Raw genomic sequence first — 17898 nt, forward strand, 5'->3', positions numbered from 1 at the left:
ATGTGTGAGGCACAAGTTCAAAGGCAATATTTATCGTGTAAATCAAAACTTGTATAAGTAGAATATTACTTATATTTGGATCGAATATTACTTCGCCTGGCTTGGATAACAAGCTTCATCCGAGCAGGGACATCAAGAATATTAATATTAAAAAATAGTACACATTAAATTATTGCCATCTTTTTAGATTAAGTTACATTCTTTTTTATTTAAATAGAATTGAATTTATGAAGTGAATTTTGAAATTAAAAAAGGTTTTTAAAATTAATAATTGAATTCATGTCCCTGAACCTTCAAAGACTCTGGATAGACAAACAGAGGAACCTGTTTACGCAAGATGCTGAATTATACAATTTAAAAGCTATACATATAATCAATATAAATATAACTAGCAATGACAAATGTAAGCAAAGAAATGAATGGTGCATAATTAATAACTAAAAATACAGCATTAATTGATTAATAATTAAATAATTGTTTGTGTTTCAATCAAAAATAACTAAAGATACTAACGTATTTAATAAATAATTAACAGACCTGTTAAATAGAATTCAAATATTCTACAAAAATTGCAAACGTAAACAAAAAGGATTAATGATTGAACACACAAATTAATCAAAGAGACTAAATGTGTGTTTAAATAAAAATAAGTAAAGATGCTAATACATAAAATAAATATTTAATAAATATGTATGTACAATAGATGGTGCTCATAAAACAATATACTATACATATATATGCGAATTAAAAAGTTATTAAAAACTGAACATTGAACAAACAAAACGCGGTCTTCAAGCAATGGCACGAAATATTTTTGAGACACACAATTCTTAATTCTTATTTTTTACAGCAAGCTCCACAATGTTGACCAAGAACGAAGCGCTTTGGAACGGCGGCAGCAGCAGCAGCAGCGGCCGCTGCAGCAACAACAACAACAACCGGTCTTAGACGACGTCGCAGAGCGATACGACGAAAAACGCATAGCGATATATACACTTGAAGAAATCGTAGCGGGCATGGCAAGGCGGTGGCGGAGTCGGCGTCGACTTCGACTTCGGCGGCCTAGACGTTCTACAAGTTCTGGCGGCTGCCTGAGCCAATGCCGACCCACAACCCGACGATGCCAAGAACGTGGCTCCAACTATAAGGCTGTCAGTGTGCTTGTGTGTGTGTGAAAATAAATAAAAAAAAAACTTAAAAAATGGAATAAAAAAACGGCAACAAAATAATTTCAAGTGTGCGCGCGTGCGAGCGAGAGGCAAAGAGAGCGTGCAGAGCAAAAAGAATCCAGCAAATCAAGCTCACATTATGCTGAGGAATGCGCCCAAGTGACGATATCGTAGCAGCTTGTCTGTATGTCTATATAGTATGTATGCATGTATGTTTGAGTATAGAGCTCTTTGGAAACACTCGGCTGGACAGATGGACTTGCGACGGCCGCTTACAAATGGCAAATGGCCAGCAGCAGCCCGGGCCCGGTCTGGGCTCAAACTCCAGTTCGAATGCGCGTTCATATATCTCTCCTTGCTTTGCACCATATCTGCTGCCCCCTGGTCTCAAAAGCTAACATGGTCTGGCCTTATGTATGTATGTAGCTTTGTGGATGTATGTATGTATGTATTTCTTCTTGACTCTTTTCGTTGCTGCTCTGCCTTTGCCGCGGCCTTGCCTCGCACTTTCCTTCGTTTTGGTTGGCGCGTTTTCTTCCACATACTACACTAAATCATATTTGTATTGGGACTAGCATTATATTGTATTATGTAATGGAGAAAGTAAATCAAAAGCACGAAAATATTGTCACTTTTAAAGTTACTCCTAAGGAATTTCTAGTAAGCTTGAACTGAACAGATATCATATTTATTCGGGAGAAGTATATTACTGTATACAAAAATTAAACATTAATAAATTATTAAAAATTATAAAATGTGTTTTATATTGTATTAAGTTCTAAATACAAATGTACAAATTCAAGTACAAACAGTGCTTGTAATATTTATAGAAATTTATAAATGATTTCCCCAAATACATATGTACATTGACTATATGTACGAGTAAATCCAGAGTTCAAAAATTATTATGATAGTCACATCAATATCAAATAGAAATTAGTATAATTAGCAATCAAAACTAAAGTAATTTGGCACTCATACATATAGTTATACAAAGTTTTACTCTTCACAATAAATGCATATGATAGTTTGATCAATACGAACTACAAACTAAACTCTATAAAAATCCTATTTTTAAAATCGTTAGCATAGAATAGTTTGTAAACATTATACACTCTCGAATTTGTATTTGAAAATACTTTCGATTTTTTTTTAAAAGATAAGCCTTTCAGGATACACCCATTGCATTTTTAGTAATTTTTAGACGCTGATTCTGAGATATGCCAATACATGTACATAAGTACCTACTGCATAGTTTGTCAAACTACATATTTCGGCTAGTGTTGTTGTTGCTGCCGCCTGCCTGCCAAGATAAAACATTGGAATTTCACTTACACACTGACATTTCAGTTAGCTACTGGGATTCTGAAGTTTTTATTTATTTTTCACTATTTACCTGTGCGTTTATGTTGCTGTTGTTGTTGTTGTTTTGTTATTGTTTGCTTTGAGCTTAATGTTGCTGCTATTGTTGTTGTTGTAGTTTTAGCATTGTTTGTGCGGCTTTAGCTATGTTTGTACGTATGCATAGATTTGGCAAAATGTTGGTTTGGGACGCGGCGGCATGCGATGCTTTATTTAAAGCTTGTCTATAAAGCTCTTATGCTGCAAGGCATGCTTATATGATTGTGGAGATGTGTATGTGTGTGTGTGTGTGTGTAGTTATTGCTATAGAAAATATATACGATAGTTCTGCTTCACCCTAAAGGCAACAACATGCCAGCGCCAACAACAACAACAATAGCAACGTCAACGACGACAACAACGTTGCCGCCGCCGAATTCTTTTGCCAACGATTTCAACCTGGTCGCTCCTGAGTCGTTCTTGTTGTTGTTGGTTGCTGGTGGTGGTGGTGCTGCTGCATACTACAAGATACCAGATACAAAACGATCGCTCGTTGCTGTTCTCCATGGCTTGCTCTCTCTCTCCCTCGCTCTCTCTCTCTCTCTCTCTTGCACAAACACTACTCTACCTACTACTTACTCACTTGCTCACTTACGTGCGCGCTATCATGAAAACGACGCATTCCAATCTTAAATCTCAGTGGGAGATACTCACACATAAACATACATTTACTCACTTATACTCGCACACATAATTGTTGTTGCTGTTCAGTGTTGCCAATTCAGCTATTTTTCCGCCAGGTCTGAAGTAACTCAAATGCCGATTTCGGGAACAATTGCACGACTGTTGCTGACAAAATTGATTGCAATATAATATTTTAAAAGTTAACCTTGTCTGAAACTCTATTTCTGTATGTTATACAGCAGATAATGTAAAATTGCTTCTTGTTATACTTTATGTTAGTTAAAATACATTAACACAGACTTCTCGTACACCAATGGAACGAAAGATTTTGCGCAGTTGTATAATTTGTGTCAGTCAGCTTTCAACCAGAATTATGAAGCCTTTTCCCGTTTTTGAATTCGATTAACAAACAAAATAATATAAACAAATTCAAAAATGTGACCATGCTTGTATAACTTATTTAGCTATTTATGGCTTGCTTTCATTAATGATCTAGCTTTTTTTAAAACTCTGCAATTGGCAACACTTTTGCTGTTGTCTCCACAACCAGTTGAGCAGCGGACAAGCAGCGGCAACGACATCGGCACCGTCGGCTTCGTTCAGTTTTTCAACTTGGACTTCAGTTTGATTTCTGTAGCTGAACGAAGCGGTTCAACTAGTTGCGAGGTTCGAGAGTTGTGGCTTTTGCGCTGGTGCCTTCTCCACCAGAGCACAGATACACACACACGAAGTCGCAAACGCTCCAACACTACTACATACACACACTCATACACTCATCCACATACATACTATCTATCGGCTACATAGCTGAAAACGGCGTCGCGATCGCAGTAACGTCAACAGAACAGCGGCGGCCCCATTGGAGATTGTCGCCAGTAGTGTGCGCGTTTCGTTTCGTTTCTTTGGCGAGTTTCGAGTGCCAAGTGTGGCGTTGAATTACAAGTGCCGTACGATAAAATAAAATTTGTGTAACAACAAAAAATTAATAAAGGAAGAAAACGCTTCGTATTTTGTTTCAAATATCGTTGCGGGCCATGCTTGTTTTAGTTCGCCGTCCGAAGCAAAACAAAAACGACAGACAAGGATTACGCGAGTGTGTACCTATTTTAAAATAAAAATAAGTATGTTAACAAAATAAAAATAAAGTAATCATAATAATAAAAAGTCAAATAGTCTGCAATAGAAACAAAAATACATACATACATATGTATATACGAATCATACGCGACACTGAAAGTTGTGCCTCGCACTGGCAGTAAACGAGCAACAACAAAAGCAGCAACAGCAACCAAGCAAACAGCATTCTTTCGGGCAACAACAAAACCGCTGCTGACAGAGAGCGCAACACTCTCTCACACACACACATATGCGATTATACGTATACACAAGCGCATAATCAACGAATTTAACGTCTCTCCTTCGCTCTCGCTGTGCATCGGCGTGGCCCGTGGCCCCAACAACTACAGCAACAACAAGTTTGATTAAAACGTATTTGTTGTCCCCTCTCATCGCCCATCCATCCACTGTCGTCAACAAAAACAACAACTACATTACAGGCGAGCCCCATTCACAGCGCCTGCGCGCCTACACACAATAAAAAAAAAACAACACTCGCTCGCTGGAATGTGGCCGCAGTCGCCGTCCGTAGTAGTGAAGAGGTCAAGCAAAAGCTTTTTCTGCTGTCGCTTGGCCGGTTGATTGCTGTACGCCGCTCGGGCTCGCGCGCAGAAATTCCATTCAAAAGAAAAGATATTTTCACTGTGACAACAAACAAAATAAAAATAATAATAATAAAAAACCACAACTAAAATACAAACAGCAAAAGCAACAGCAACGAATTTACAGTTATTTTGTACGTTTATTTGTTTGTTTGTGTGTGTGTGCAGCTCATCAGCAACAAGTTGGCAGAAATAACAGCAGCACAGCTAAGATAACAACAAAAACAACCACAACAAAAATAAGAAATAAGTGGGAAATCCAACTTGGAGTGTCGCGTGTGCTTTAAACATTAATTCAATTTAATATCAACTTTAATCACATTGGCCCCGAAAATTGTTTCTGTGGATATAAATACGCGACCCACGCCAAGTGACGGCCCGTTGACTTCGGCGGCTGCAAACATGCCAACAACAGCAACTATTGCAGCAGCCGCCGTTGTTGGCACTGCGTAAGGTAAGCAACATTATCAACTATGGGAAGCATAAGAGCATGGGATTTGCTTTTCAAATTAGAACATTAGGTGCCTAGAAATTTTTAAAGTTCAAGAAAAACCCTGGAATGAAAAGGAAATAAAACGAAAGATCGACATCTATATACTCTTCTCTATAATATCCCTCATTCGAACATAATCTATGTCGCTGACTGTAGCACTATCTACAATATTTTGCCTAAAACGTATATTTAATTTGCATTTATTTATCATTCATAATCGCCTTTCGCAGCACTTAGTGTTGGAGTAGCATCTGAAGGAATATCGTTTTTATGATATCGTATTTATGATATTAGTATTAATCTGACATGGCTGTTGTTCGTAGTTGTATATTATCTGTTTCTTGTAAAAAGAGCGTCAGGTTTTAACTCAATAGCTTCAAAAGTTTGGAAGTAGTAGTGATGGAAACATGCGTACAAAGAGAGGAACATTAAATTCATTGTATCCTACTAAAATTTGTAGAAAATATCACACCCAAATCAAATTAATAGTTAATAAAAGTATAAAGATTATAAATATTTTTGCTTTTTAGAGGTTTTTTAAAGAGATTTATTTACAATCTTTAGAAAGCGGCTAGTCACTATAGCAAGAACGTGTACATATTACTCTATAAACTTTTTAACGTTCTTTGAAACATTTTAAACACAGTCTGTAGCTTAATTAGTTATTACATATTGTTGGATCTGGGAGTTCCTGAAAAGCACGGATGGTATGCTGTTTAGTCTTTGTGTTGCTTAAACAGTATTTCATTATATATTTTCTAATTTCGTCGTTAAGATTTTAAATAAATTTCACACAAATCATTTTTATTACATATAATAATTAATTGCCGCCTTTGTTACTGCAGCTGAAAAACAAAAATTATCAGGCACATATTGTTGGGAGTAGATCCTGAGATATAAAGTATTTTTTAATTTATTATTTAAAGGAATTTACAAAAATTCTGAAATGAGTTTTGACGTTCTCCTGAAACAGGAAAATATTTCTTTCAAGAGTTTATCACTGCAGTTAACTGTTATCTAAACATTTCTAGAGATGAATGTTGGATCTAATCAATAAGTAGAACACAAACTAAAGTGTATTACTCATGCGTTGAACAGCTATAATAAAACCTTATCAAATTTTTAGATTAATGCTCAGCCAAGAGTGTTGCAAACATGATTTCATAATTATTTGGATTGTTTAAAATGAAAATAAAGGAAGTATAGTTTTCATGTTGTTTACATTTTTATGGATTTACGCATGACCTCTAATGGCATTATCTCTGGCAATGTTCATTGAGGCAGAGTGGCGAGCTGGAGGCGATAGGCAGGCGGCTGATCACGGGCTATTATAAAACAGCTATAGCAACAAGTGGCACAATATGGGCGCCGAACTTGAGCAGCCGATTTTTGCCCGGCGGCCGACACTTGGCTCAACAATAATTAAATGGAAACCCGATTGCAATCGAGCCCCACTGTCTGAGCTGTCTGATTGTCGGCTGGCTAATTGAGCGTTTTATGAAGACAATTGGTTGATGCAGGGCGTTTTGTTGTCAATATTACAGTAGTAGTTGTTGTTGTTGTATGCTTGTTCACTTGTTTGCTTGTTTGGTTGGTGTTCAGTTGCAAAATAAATGAAAAATAAAAACGATAAACAAATGAGCAGAAACACACGTTAAACGTTTAACGATTAAACGATTGCGGCCAATGCGATGTGATACGCCAATATTATGTATTCGTATCTGAAGCGATATATTTGTTATTGCGGTTTCTGTTTCTTCTGCTTGATAATAAAGTTGCGGCTGTTGCGGTTAACACTCGCCCACTGATCTATTCGATTACGCAATTTCCATTCTCTTACATGAGCTACAGATCTCAGCTATGTAGATTATATTTATTTGTCATTGTCACTTCAAATCAAGTGCCCTGCCAAAAGGTGCTTCCGGTGGCTATTAAACAAAATAAAACGTTATCTTTAACGAGCCGAAGGTGACAGGCCTTTTGAAAATGTCAGTGGGAAATTCCATTAGACTAGTATCGAGCTACCAATCTGGAGAAAACTGTTAAAACTTCTATTGGACAGATCTAATCGATTGTTTCTTAGAGAGTTGTTTATGATAAAATACTGCTTTCTTATAGGAGATTGTTCGCAGGTTGACTATTTTAAATTATGTTATATACTATTTAAACTATATTTATATGTGAGCATATCTTCTTTTGTTTTTGGATAAATATAGTGTGTGTGAACACGATTTTTCTTTTAATTGATTTTTAGTAAGATCAGCTATGTATGTATGATTAGTGAAATCTCTCAACAATGTTTAGGAAACATGATTTGTTTTGATTTCAAAGATATGTTCTTTAAACTTTTCCAGTAGTTGTTCTTTTATGATGTCAATATGTTCTGAACAAATTTCAAACGCTTATAGTAAGATTAAAGTGTAAAATGTAGGAAACCTAAACGAAATTTTATTTGCAACAATATAAAGAAATTATGCTCACCAAGTTCGCAATATCTAGCTTTTTATAGCCTCAAAGATCACAGGGTACATTGCAGGTTTTCGTTGTTTAGCAACTTGTGCTAAACACCGTAGTAAAGAAATGTAAGCCCCCATTTTTAAGTACCTATTATGTATTTACAGAACATCAAATTGACGTTCATTGAAAAAAACCCTGCTCAATCATTTATCGAGGGCCTAGAGAAAGTCTAGGGCTCATCAATGTCTAATAAATGTGAGTTAAGATTGCACATTTTTTTTAATCTCGCAGATCTAAGTGTTCATACATTCAAACAGATAGACGAGGATGGCTCAAATGCTTCATACCATGAAATCTAGATGCTTGTTACATTCATTGTCACGTATTGAATTTGCCTAATTATTATTTTTAGGCTCAAAGCATAACAATTTAATAAGCCGCCATGAACGACACTTGACCTCAGGCAAGGCGCATTTCATTGAAATGTGTTTTATGAGACACACACATGCACACAACAATAAGTTATTAAAAATTGTGATGTTGAAATCAAAAACAAAATTCCTGCACGCACCATAAAAATATGAGCGATTAAAGTACATAAAACAAATTTAGTTTTGAATGACAACGATGTTGTTGTTGTTGCTGCTGTCAACGCTATCCAAGCCTTTCAAGCAGTCTATCTGTTTTATTGAGCTATCGTTGCTTTGGCCTTAGCTTCCAATTGTTGGCCAACACCAACACACACACACACACATACAGGCACGCACAGACATTCGTACACATTTTGGTAGGCAGCATAATTTATGCCCCGCAATGTGTAAGGCAAAAAAAAAAAAATATATATATATAAGAAAAAAATAGTTTCGCACGCCTTTCATTTGGCATGCGACGCACGTTGGTTAGACGTTTGGCCGCTGCCGCTGCCGCATGCGCATGCGCAACCAGCACACACACACACATTTGTCCACAAACATACCAACCGTTTGCTGCTCTCATTGCGCGTCTTGGCCTCGCCTAGGTGTGCCCGAAAGGTCCGACAATGCGGTCCAACAACGTGTGGGCTTGTTTTCTTTTCTTCTCATTTTTATTTAATTTTTTCTTTTTTTTTGCATTTGCTATGCGAAGACATTTCGCGCATTTCAAAGACACTAAATTGTTTCGCATATCTGGCACAACAACAACAACAAAAACAGAGATACGACAATACTGCCAATAATAGCAGTCACAACAACAGAAATGGCTATAACATTTCGCTTTATTTTCCACTCGATTCTTTTTATGAATTATTGTAAGCCTTAAGGAATATTTTGCAATCTTAAGTTGGCATACCTTTTTTGGAATTAGCATTAAATTAAGATATTTACGAAGTAAAAGTTCTCCAAATTTAAACTTCACAGTCCATATATTATTTTTATTATCATTCGAATAAAACTTTGAATCTAAGGCTAAGCTTTAGCTTAATTTGTACTATTTTGTTAGATTTTTTTTTTATGTAAAACTTTTATTATACTATTTACAAGTATATTATTATTACAATAACTTAAATTAAACGTATAGAAAAATATAAATACAGCTTAAACTAGGAGTTTAGTCTTATTATTTTGTTAGATGGATATTATACATTGCTCCCTAATTTTTTTTAAAGAAAATAGTATGATATGGTTATACTGCCATTTAGCCTCTTCAATATATCAAAAAGTAATTTTTTGTTGATGTTTAAAAGTTAAATAGCCTTGACTGTGATTCGCTAAACGAATGGCAAATAAAATCCCCCCCATTGTGTGAGAGGCATTTATTTGATTTTATTTATTATTTACATTTATTCAACATGGGCTTTCCTACCTTATAAGGCTTTTTATAACTTTTATATTGTTGTAACTATATCGACAGTGTATCTTTGTCGAAAATAGATAAGATAATGAAGTTCTTAGACTTTTGAAGAAATCTACAATATTATCCAGTTTTTACACATATTGTAAGAGAGCTTTTGTATTCCCTGAAAACGAAAGATAAAATATAATATTGTGTATAAACATTCTTGAAAAGCGTGGTATCGATATATAAACTCTGCTATTCACAGCATGAGTTAATTACTTTTATGTTTCATTAATTAGATGTCAATTCTACAGAAAAAAATCACCATATTATGGCAAGAGTTGTTAAGTATACGATATTAAATCAATTAAAAACACACGATCAATTAAATTCGCATTCGGTTTTTGACTATAAAATCTATTTTCGTATCAACAATTTTATGCGTTAAATTTGCATTTTGCAGCAGCTGCTATGGCATTTGATTTGCTTTTCTATTAATATACTCCTAATCATAATCTAAATGAGTTCTCTGAATATAGTCTTTAGTCTTAATAGTTTCATTTACCGTCATTGAATATGTATTCCCTCTGGTTTTAAGAGCGTTTGATTTGCTATTCTGTTGTTGTGATTTCGAAATGTTAGAATGAAAGACAGCAGAAACTTTTATAAATTATTATCTATTATACAAATTATTTGTTGATCTCAGTTACTTTAATACGTACATTTGTAGTGCTACTATTTTGTTTCTTAGTACAAAAACGTAATATTTTTGTTTCGTAAGTAATTCATTTATTATTTTACATTTTATTTTTCAAATATGAATATATCTGCCAATAGACTTTATTCTAATATGTTGGAAAATGTAGAAAAAAATGTGCGATATATATTGAATAGATATTCAAATGCAAACATGGTGTACAGATATTTGTTACCATCAATGTGTAAAATTATAGTTTTGTTTCTACAATATCTATTTTGTTGTTTACGCTTTTTATTTGGAGAAACAGCTCTAGCAATTTCTCGATTGCGTGATCTTCATGTTCTGCAGTTAATTGTTCAACATTAGAAAAATTTAAATATTAATAGAATAATTAATAATAATAAAAATAAATGATAACTTGTCTGTCTGTTGGAATAATCAAAGTTTTAAATATTAATACAATTTTTATTTGCTTGTAAGAATTAAAAGATTTTTCAACTTTTTCTTTTTTTTATTGTTTTATTAATCCTGACAGACACGGAGACTGTTTTAATAATTAAACTCTTAAATATTTTTTATAAATATTGACTGCGATATTAAAGAAATATCTTAGTACATTTACAAAACTAACATAGAAGCTTCTAGCCGCCCTAAATATGTTTTGAACATTTTTTATGTTATCAATAGTAATTAAAGCACAATTAAATGAAATAAAATATCATTTTTTAATAGTTTATTGCCTTACTTAAAACTCCAATCACGCATTTTTGCGTGTTTTCTATTTCTCATTTCTTTAGGTTGTGTTTTTAATTTGTTTGTTGATCAAAAAGATGCCAAGTTATTTTGGCTTTGGCTTGCGGAACCTAATTGGCATAATAATTTCGAGTTAAAATACGAAAATGTGTTGACCACAATGGATAATGGGCGTATCGCTTTAGCTATTCGGTGCTGATGGTGCGTTCAGTCAGTCATTCAATATGCCACGCCCTGCCTGTCAAATGCCACTTGTTGCTGTTGCTGTTTTTGTTGTTGCTGCAGCGGCTGTTACGTATTTGCATTTGCTTTGCATTTGCATTTGGGCGTTCAAAATTGCAGTCTCTAATGACGTCTGTCGCGCATCCGTTGACGACTTTAGCCGGCAAAATGGCAGCGTGTGAAAATGCCACTGCACTAAACTATTTCACTTCATTGACGCCAATTTGCCGTTCGAATACGCGTAATTAAAACACACATACACGCACACGTTCGTCGAGCGCTTTATTTATTTATTTATTTTTTTTAAAGCCAACTCATGAGCAAAAAATGCCACGTTAAGCGGCCGGTTAAGCGAGCATTGCCGTTGAACGTTGCAGTTGCCGCTCCAAGTATCATTCATTATTTGCCAACAACAACAACAACAACACTTTCAATAGAATCCAGTTTTGCAAGCACTGTCATAGATACGCGTCGCATGCCTCTGCAAATATATACTAGCTATGTAGTGTGTGTATGTGTGTGTTTTTTGCACGCTTGTATATTTATTTTAAGTGTTTATTGAACAGAGCACACTCGCAACCCATTTTAAATTTATATTTCTGGTTCGTTCGGCGTTCGGTGTTCGGCGACAGCTTTGAAATACATTCACATTCGCTTCAATTAAATGCTGGCTGTAAAAGTCACGACTTACACAACTCGCCAATCAGCAAGGTGACCGAAATTTTATTACCAGATTTTAGGAAACACAAATTCAATTAAGGAAAGTTTGTTAAAATGCCTTCAATTATGACTTCACGTGCACACGTTTGCTGTTACAGTTTCATTTCGGGAAATCAATTAAATTGTGAATGACCGCAAAATTATCGCAGCATTTTTGTTAAAACAAATACCGAACTGTCTGTAAACAAAGGCATTCTGTATCTTTCGTCATAATTTACAATACTCGTATTTACAAACGAAGACGGAGCAACTAATTATTAACTGAACTTTGTTTAGAAAGTGGGGTCATTGAATTCAAAGATTACATGAAATACAATAATAAGATTAAATTTGTGATTGATGCAAATAAAGGCTGCAGAAACGTTGGAATATTTCTCACCCCAAATTTTCTGCCCTTAGCTCTTGCGCTCAACAAGATTAAGGGCTTCATACAGACAAACAGATAGATGGTCAGAGCAAAGCAGGCTCAGCTCAATTAGTTTTTGCAAAAGGTTGTTGAACGAAATACAATGGTATTTCATTATCCATTTATTACTTTGTGAATTACTGATACCATGTTTGATGTCCTTAGCACTTATATGCTTCAAGATAATACAAACAAACAAACTGACCGACAGTCAAACTGTAAAACTTTAATAGATACAAAGAATACGTTTAAAGTATTTCAATACCTATTCCCGGCATTTGCAGTCAATGAGCTCAGTACATTGGCATGCCATTAAAGGTGGGCTGTAAAATGTAAGCTTTGAAGCGATCGCGATCGTGATAGCAGTCGCATTTGCTAGTCACATTCACGTTATTAAATTTATAATGCGACATAGCGATGTAGCTGCAACGTGCACTGTAAAACTAATCGTGACAATCAAATCACCAAAGTGACCGACATTTAATGATCAAGCTTTGGAAAATAATAAAGTGAATTCAAAATAGTTTCAAATTTGTAAATTTGGTGGCATAGAAAATCCAAACCCTTTAAGTAGATTTGTTTTATATTACAAGTAAAACTATAATATTCCTTGGTTGAGATCTATTTTTTCAAATTGGATAGTTAAATGTGTTAAAATTTCTAACATTTTTTCTATGATATGGCCAAAAAAAAAGTTATATATTCAGTCCAAAAAAAAAAAATAATAATAAAATAAAATAATACGAATGACAAATGAAATGTGAATAAAAGAGTGAGATATTTTAAGCTGTTTGAACATAGCATTAAACTAAGTATATACTCAGTGTGCAAATAATTGCTCAGAAAACAAATATTACAAATGAAAATTGTAATTAGAACTTCATTTTAATTAATGACTTAGGAATGCTAAGTCAAAATGTAATCTACTTAGCAACAAGCGCGTTTAAGAATTTGGCAGATAAAATGAACATTTAATGCTGATTAATTTTTGGCATCATATTTTTTGTTGTTGTTTTTTCTAAGGCGGTACGGTCACCCTGCTCGCCAGGGCTCTCAGTCTGCGACTCGGAGGCGAAGTCGAAGTCGAACTCGCCCCATGGCTGGGAGTAGTAGTAGTGGTAGTATTAGTGAGAAATGAGCTAAGTGCATTGGCATGCAGTTAACAGTGGACGTGGACTGTAAAATGTGGACCCAGAGTGGCGATTCCGATGCGATCGCTGCCGCTGCCGCAGTCGCAATCGCAATCGCAGTTGCTTGTCACATTCGCATTATTATTGCTTGCGCTGCATAACGCGTCGTATGCGCAACGTGTGCTTGCTTGTCTTTATTTATTTTTATTAATATGTATGCGTGTGTGTGTGTGTGTTTTTTTTTGCTAAGCCAAGCGCAAATTTGCCACTGGCGCCTGCGCCATTTAATTAGCGTGGCATGGCAAACGTCGTGGGATTTTTATGGCCCGTTATGTTTGTTTGTCTGCATTCCTGAAGTTCGCTCACACTCGCAAGCACAATCTCTCTCCTCTCTTTGACTCTCTCTCTCTCTCTTTCTATCGTAAATTGATTGGGTGTGTGTGTGTGCGTGTGTTTGCGTGTGTTTGGCATAAACAAAATATTTATTGCAATTTTTTAATTACTGATTAGCGTGTCTGCAAGCTGTCGCTTTACCTTTCGCCTGCTTTCTTCTTCCCCTCTCTCCCTCTCTGAGTGAGTTCCAGTTTCGTTCGCATTGCTGCATTTTTTACCACCACATTTTTAATTGCGGTTTATTTACCCAACTACCCAGCACCCTTCCCCCCCTTAGCCACCACTGCTCTCTTTTCTGTTTGGCTGTGCTTTGTATTGACTTTTGTAATTAGCACTGCCGGCTCGGCTTCTCAGACCCCAGCCATAGTGCCATGCCGCTTTCATTAGCCGTCCTTCCGTCCGTCAACTATGTGTGAGGAATGCGGATAATTTGTTATGATTGAAATTGTTAAATGCTTTTAATTTGTTTGCATTTCTAATAGGCGGCGGCTTTTTTCAGCCTATTGTTTGAGTCATCTTTGCCTAGTTTTAGTTTGTTTTTTTTTTATTACTATTATTATTTTAGTTTCTTTCTGTTGCTAGGTAGTTGGGCATGTAGAGCAGAGGGTCAATGAATCTATTAATGATATTGATTATCTGTGAATAAATACTTGTGGTAGAATTGGTTAACATGGTGCATGATCTTACGAAATCGAAGTAGACAATTCCGAAGGGGTTTGTACTAATATTTACCTCTTTATATAATTATTTATAAGAAAAATATACTCTGTAAGAAGATAAGAAGAAAGGGCTGTCGGCTTTTTCAAAGTTGCTACAAAATACACTTACAACTAGATTAATAGAGCCGCTATTCCCACTCGATGATCATTAGACTGAAAGAGCTATAAAATTCGAGAATTTGGGGGAATGGCATTTCACAGAACTTTAATGTCAACACGATTAAATGGATTCATTTTACAATATTAATCTGTAGTAAGGTTGAATCGCTTTTAGTTCCGGTTCTTTAGGGTTCTAAATGGATCAAACTAACTAAAAAACAAATTTGCGTTAAATAAATTTAATATTTCTCTTAAAACGAACATAAATTCTACACTAAAATACAATTTTCTACTAGAAAGAACTTTTTTGGGTTGACTTTTCAAAGTATAGCTCTAAAATAATGCAGTTGTGAGCGAATTATTATTTATTTTCTTAGCTACTGAACTACTATAAAAGATCAAAAGCTTAGAGAGTTAAACACGGTGGTTGAAGAATTCGTAACATAGCAATATTACTGAAGAGCTAGAAAGACTAAAACTTAACAAGTTCTTCTAAGTTTCAAGTGCAGAAGTTTATAGAATAGCCTTGATCGATATTGAAACTGAAATAAGGTTGAGGAAAACACTCTATGGATTCGGACACTTTTGGTTGTAAAGCTTGTAAAGTGTTTCTCAGTTTGTTTCTGTTTTAATCCGAACACGCACGAGTTCGATACTTCAGTAGCGTATTCAAATCTTAAATCACGTTGATATTCTAGAGTTCCCATTGCGACTGAAATTCCGATAAGCCGTGCGCATTTGTAACGCCTAACATTCAATCATTTGAGACAACTGCCTGCCATTGAATGCGGCTTAGAGTTTTGGGCTGCTTTTCAGGAATGTCTACAGACATACGAGTATAAGTATGTAAAATATATGTATGAACATACATATACAGTCGTATGCGCCAAGTTATTTAAGGTTTATCTGTCTTGCGTTTTTATAATTTATGTCAACCGTGCGTTTTGATTGATGATCAGCAGCTGCCGTGGCTGTTTCTGTTGCTCCGATGCCAGAAAACTGAGCAACGTGGTCAGTTTTTTCTTTCCTTCCACCTTTTCTCATTTAGTTTTGTGTTTGATCAAATGGCGTCTGGGCAATCATATTAATAAGTCGGCCGGGTGGTTCTGCAACAACAATGGCGTCACATTATGTATTATCATTAGCGCCCGAGAGTCCAGCAGACCGGCAGTCCAACTGTCCGACAGTCGCTGAACACAGAAATCGACGCTTAACTTGACTCTGAATAAATTTATTAGACGTTGAAATTTATTAGACGGCGTCGTCGCACAGAAATGCGCCAATATTGAAATTTATGCGCGTAGAAAACGCTGTCGACGCCAACGTCGTCGTCGCTGTCGCTGTCGACGCAGCCTGTCGACGTGCCTAACTACAAGCTTTTTTTCTTAACTTTTTCTATTGAGACACTGCTGCTTGAAACACGCTTCCATACATTTTGGAGTTGAATTGATTCGATTTGATTTTAATTTATGCATAAAATGCTTTTCTTTCATCATACGCCTGTGCGTGTGTGTGTGTGCGTATGAGCCACCATGTGGTTGTGTGTAACTTTCTTTAACTGAATTTTAATAATTTTATGCGTCGATGTTCAGTTTGAAAGACGGACTGAGCTAGCAAGCAGGCAGGGAGGCAGGCAGGGAGGCAGGCAAGCAGGCGGCCACGCACGCACATCGCCTAATCAAGTTTGTCGCTTAAGTCTTTCGTTATTGATTGGTGAAATTCCGGCAAAGACAAAGGCCAACAACAAAAGCTACAGAGCACCATCGCACAGCAATTAAATTGCCGCATTCAATCTATGCATAGCTTTAAGACAGCCTAGAACCGTATTATTAAATGCCTTTCACTAACTTCTCTTCATCATCATTATTACCATCTTCTGCATCTTCTCTTCGTTTTAGAAACGCAATTCGAACGCGCACGCTGTGTACAAAAAATGATGCAGCATGCGAGCATTCTGCACCGTCAGCGCACCATTGGAAGTATGCGCGTCCTCAGCCGAGCAACTGTCACCCGGCTCACGTTTCTTGGCACTGAGGTAAGTGAATATTTACTTATACTATAGACTATATACTTGTAGTACTATATTGAACATTATCTAATGTTTTCGATTGCAGACTTTTGGGCCATCAACAGCCGAAAACCTTGTACTTCCTAGTCGATGCAAAGAGTCGAGTCAGAGAAGTGTATACCCAGACATGTGTACACTTTGCCACACAGGGCATGCTGGATACCGAACTATTCGGTCTGGCTGTGCTCATAGGTAAGCTCATACAACAATAAATAAATAGATTTTTTACACTATAATCAGTTTTTGTTTGTTTATAAACAAAGTAAGTCCACAAACACACCTTAACACCTTTTGGCTACATGTTGAACAAGATATAGTAAAAATAATAGACGGTCCTGCAAGTAATCTGAACCAGTTGATAGAACAGCCTACAAAAAAGTAAATAAATTTTATAATATAGTTAAAATTCCTGCTCGTAATCTCAACAATTAAATAAAATTCAAAAACTACTGTTGAAAGCTTTATATAAAATTAAGTGCTCATTTATATTAAAATAGAAAAGGCAAATTGATTAATTTTTAAGTGTTTTTTTTTTAGTACTGTCGCACTACAAGTTGGAAAAGCTAGACAAAAAAATCAGTTTGCTATCAAAATTAAATAGTTTCAGGATTTCCAGCATGATGTGGCTTCGAAATAAACAAAAACGTTAACCTTCCAATATGTCACCATATCTATTTCCTTTCTACAAATAAACATTGATAATTTGACATTATTTCGTAAAGAAAACGTTAGATTTCATTCACATTCTTTTATATTCATATAAGCTGTAGATAATATTATCTGAGATAACATGTCTCTTAGATATTATTATTTTCTCATTAAATTCAAGCCCAATCAAATATAATCTATTGTTTATTGTGTTGATTGCTCTTATGAAATCGGTTCAAAAATATTTTCATAATCAAAAGTACTCGTACATATGTACAATTCAGTAATATATGTAATTCGTTAAATATAGATAAATAGACTTCAGATGATGGATTTAAGCGCTGTCCATGGATGATATACCAA

At 35.4% G+C, this 17898-nt stretch overlaps 1 protein-coding gene across 1 annotated transcript in view; it reads left to right on the forward strand.

Moving 5' to 3' along the window:
• Positions 1–3849: 3849 nt before the first annotated feature.
• LOC115631166 (protein expanded) overlaps positions 3850–17898 on the forward strand; it is a 29520-nt gene continuing 15471 nt past the window's right edge. The window contains exons 1-3 of the mRNA XM_030527855.1: positions 3850–5366; positions 16718–16854; positions 16934–17079. Of these exons, the coding sequence (XP_030383715.1) occupies positions 16763–16854; positions 16934–17079 (238 nt within the window). The 5' untranslated portion in view covers positions 3850–5366; positions 16718–16762. The remainder of the gene's footprint in view (positions 5367–16717; positions 16855–16933; positions 17080–17898) is intronic.

This window comes from Scaptodrosophila lebanonensis, unplaced genomic scaffold (genome assembly GCF_003285725.1).
Source record: "Scaptodrosophila lebanonensis strain 11010-0011.00,11010-0021.00 unplaced genomic scaffold, SlebRS2 tig00001412-arrow-pilon, whole genome shotgun sequence".
In the NCBI taxonomy this organism is placed as follows: Eukaryota; Metazoa; Arthropoda; class Insecta; order Diptera; family Drosophilidae; genus Scaptodrosophila; species Scaptodrosophila lebanonensis.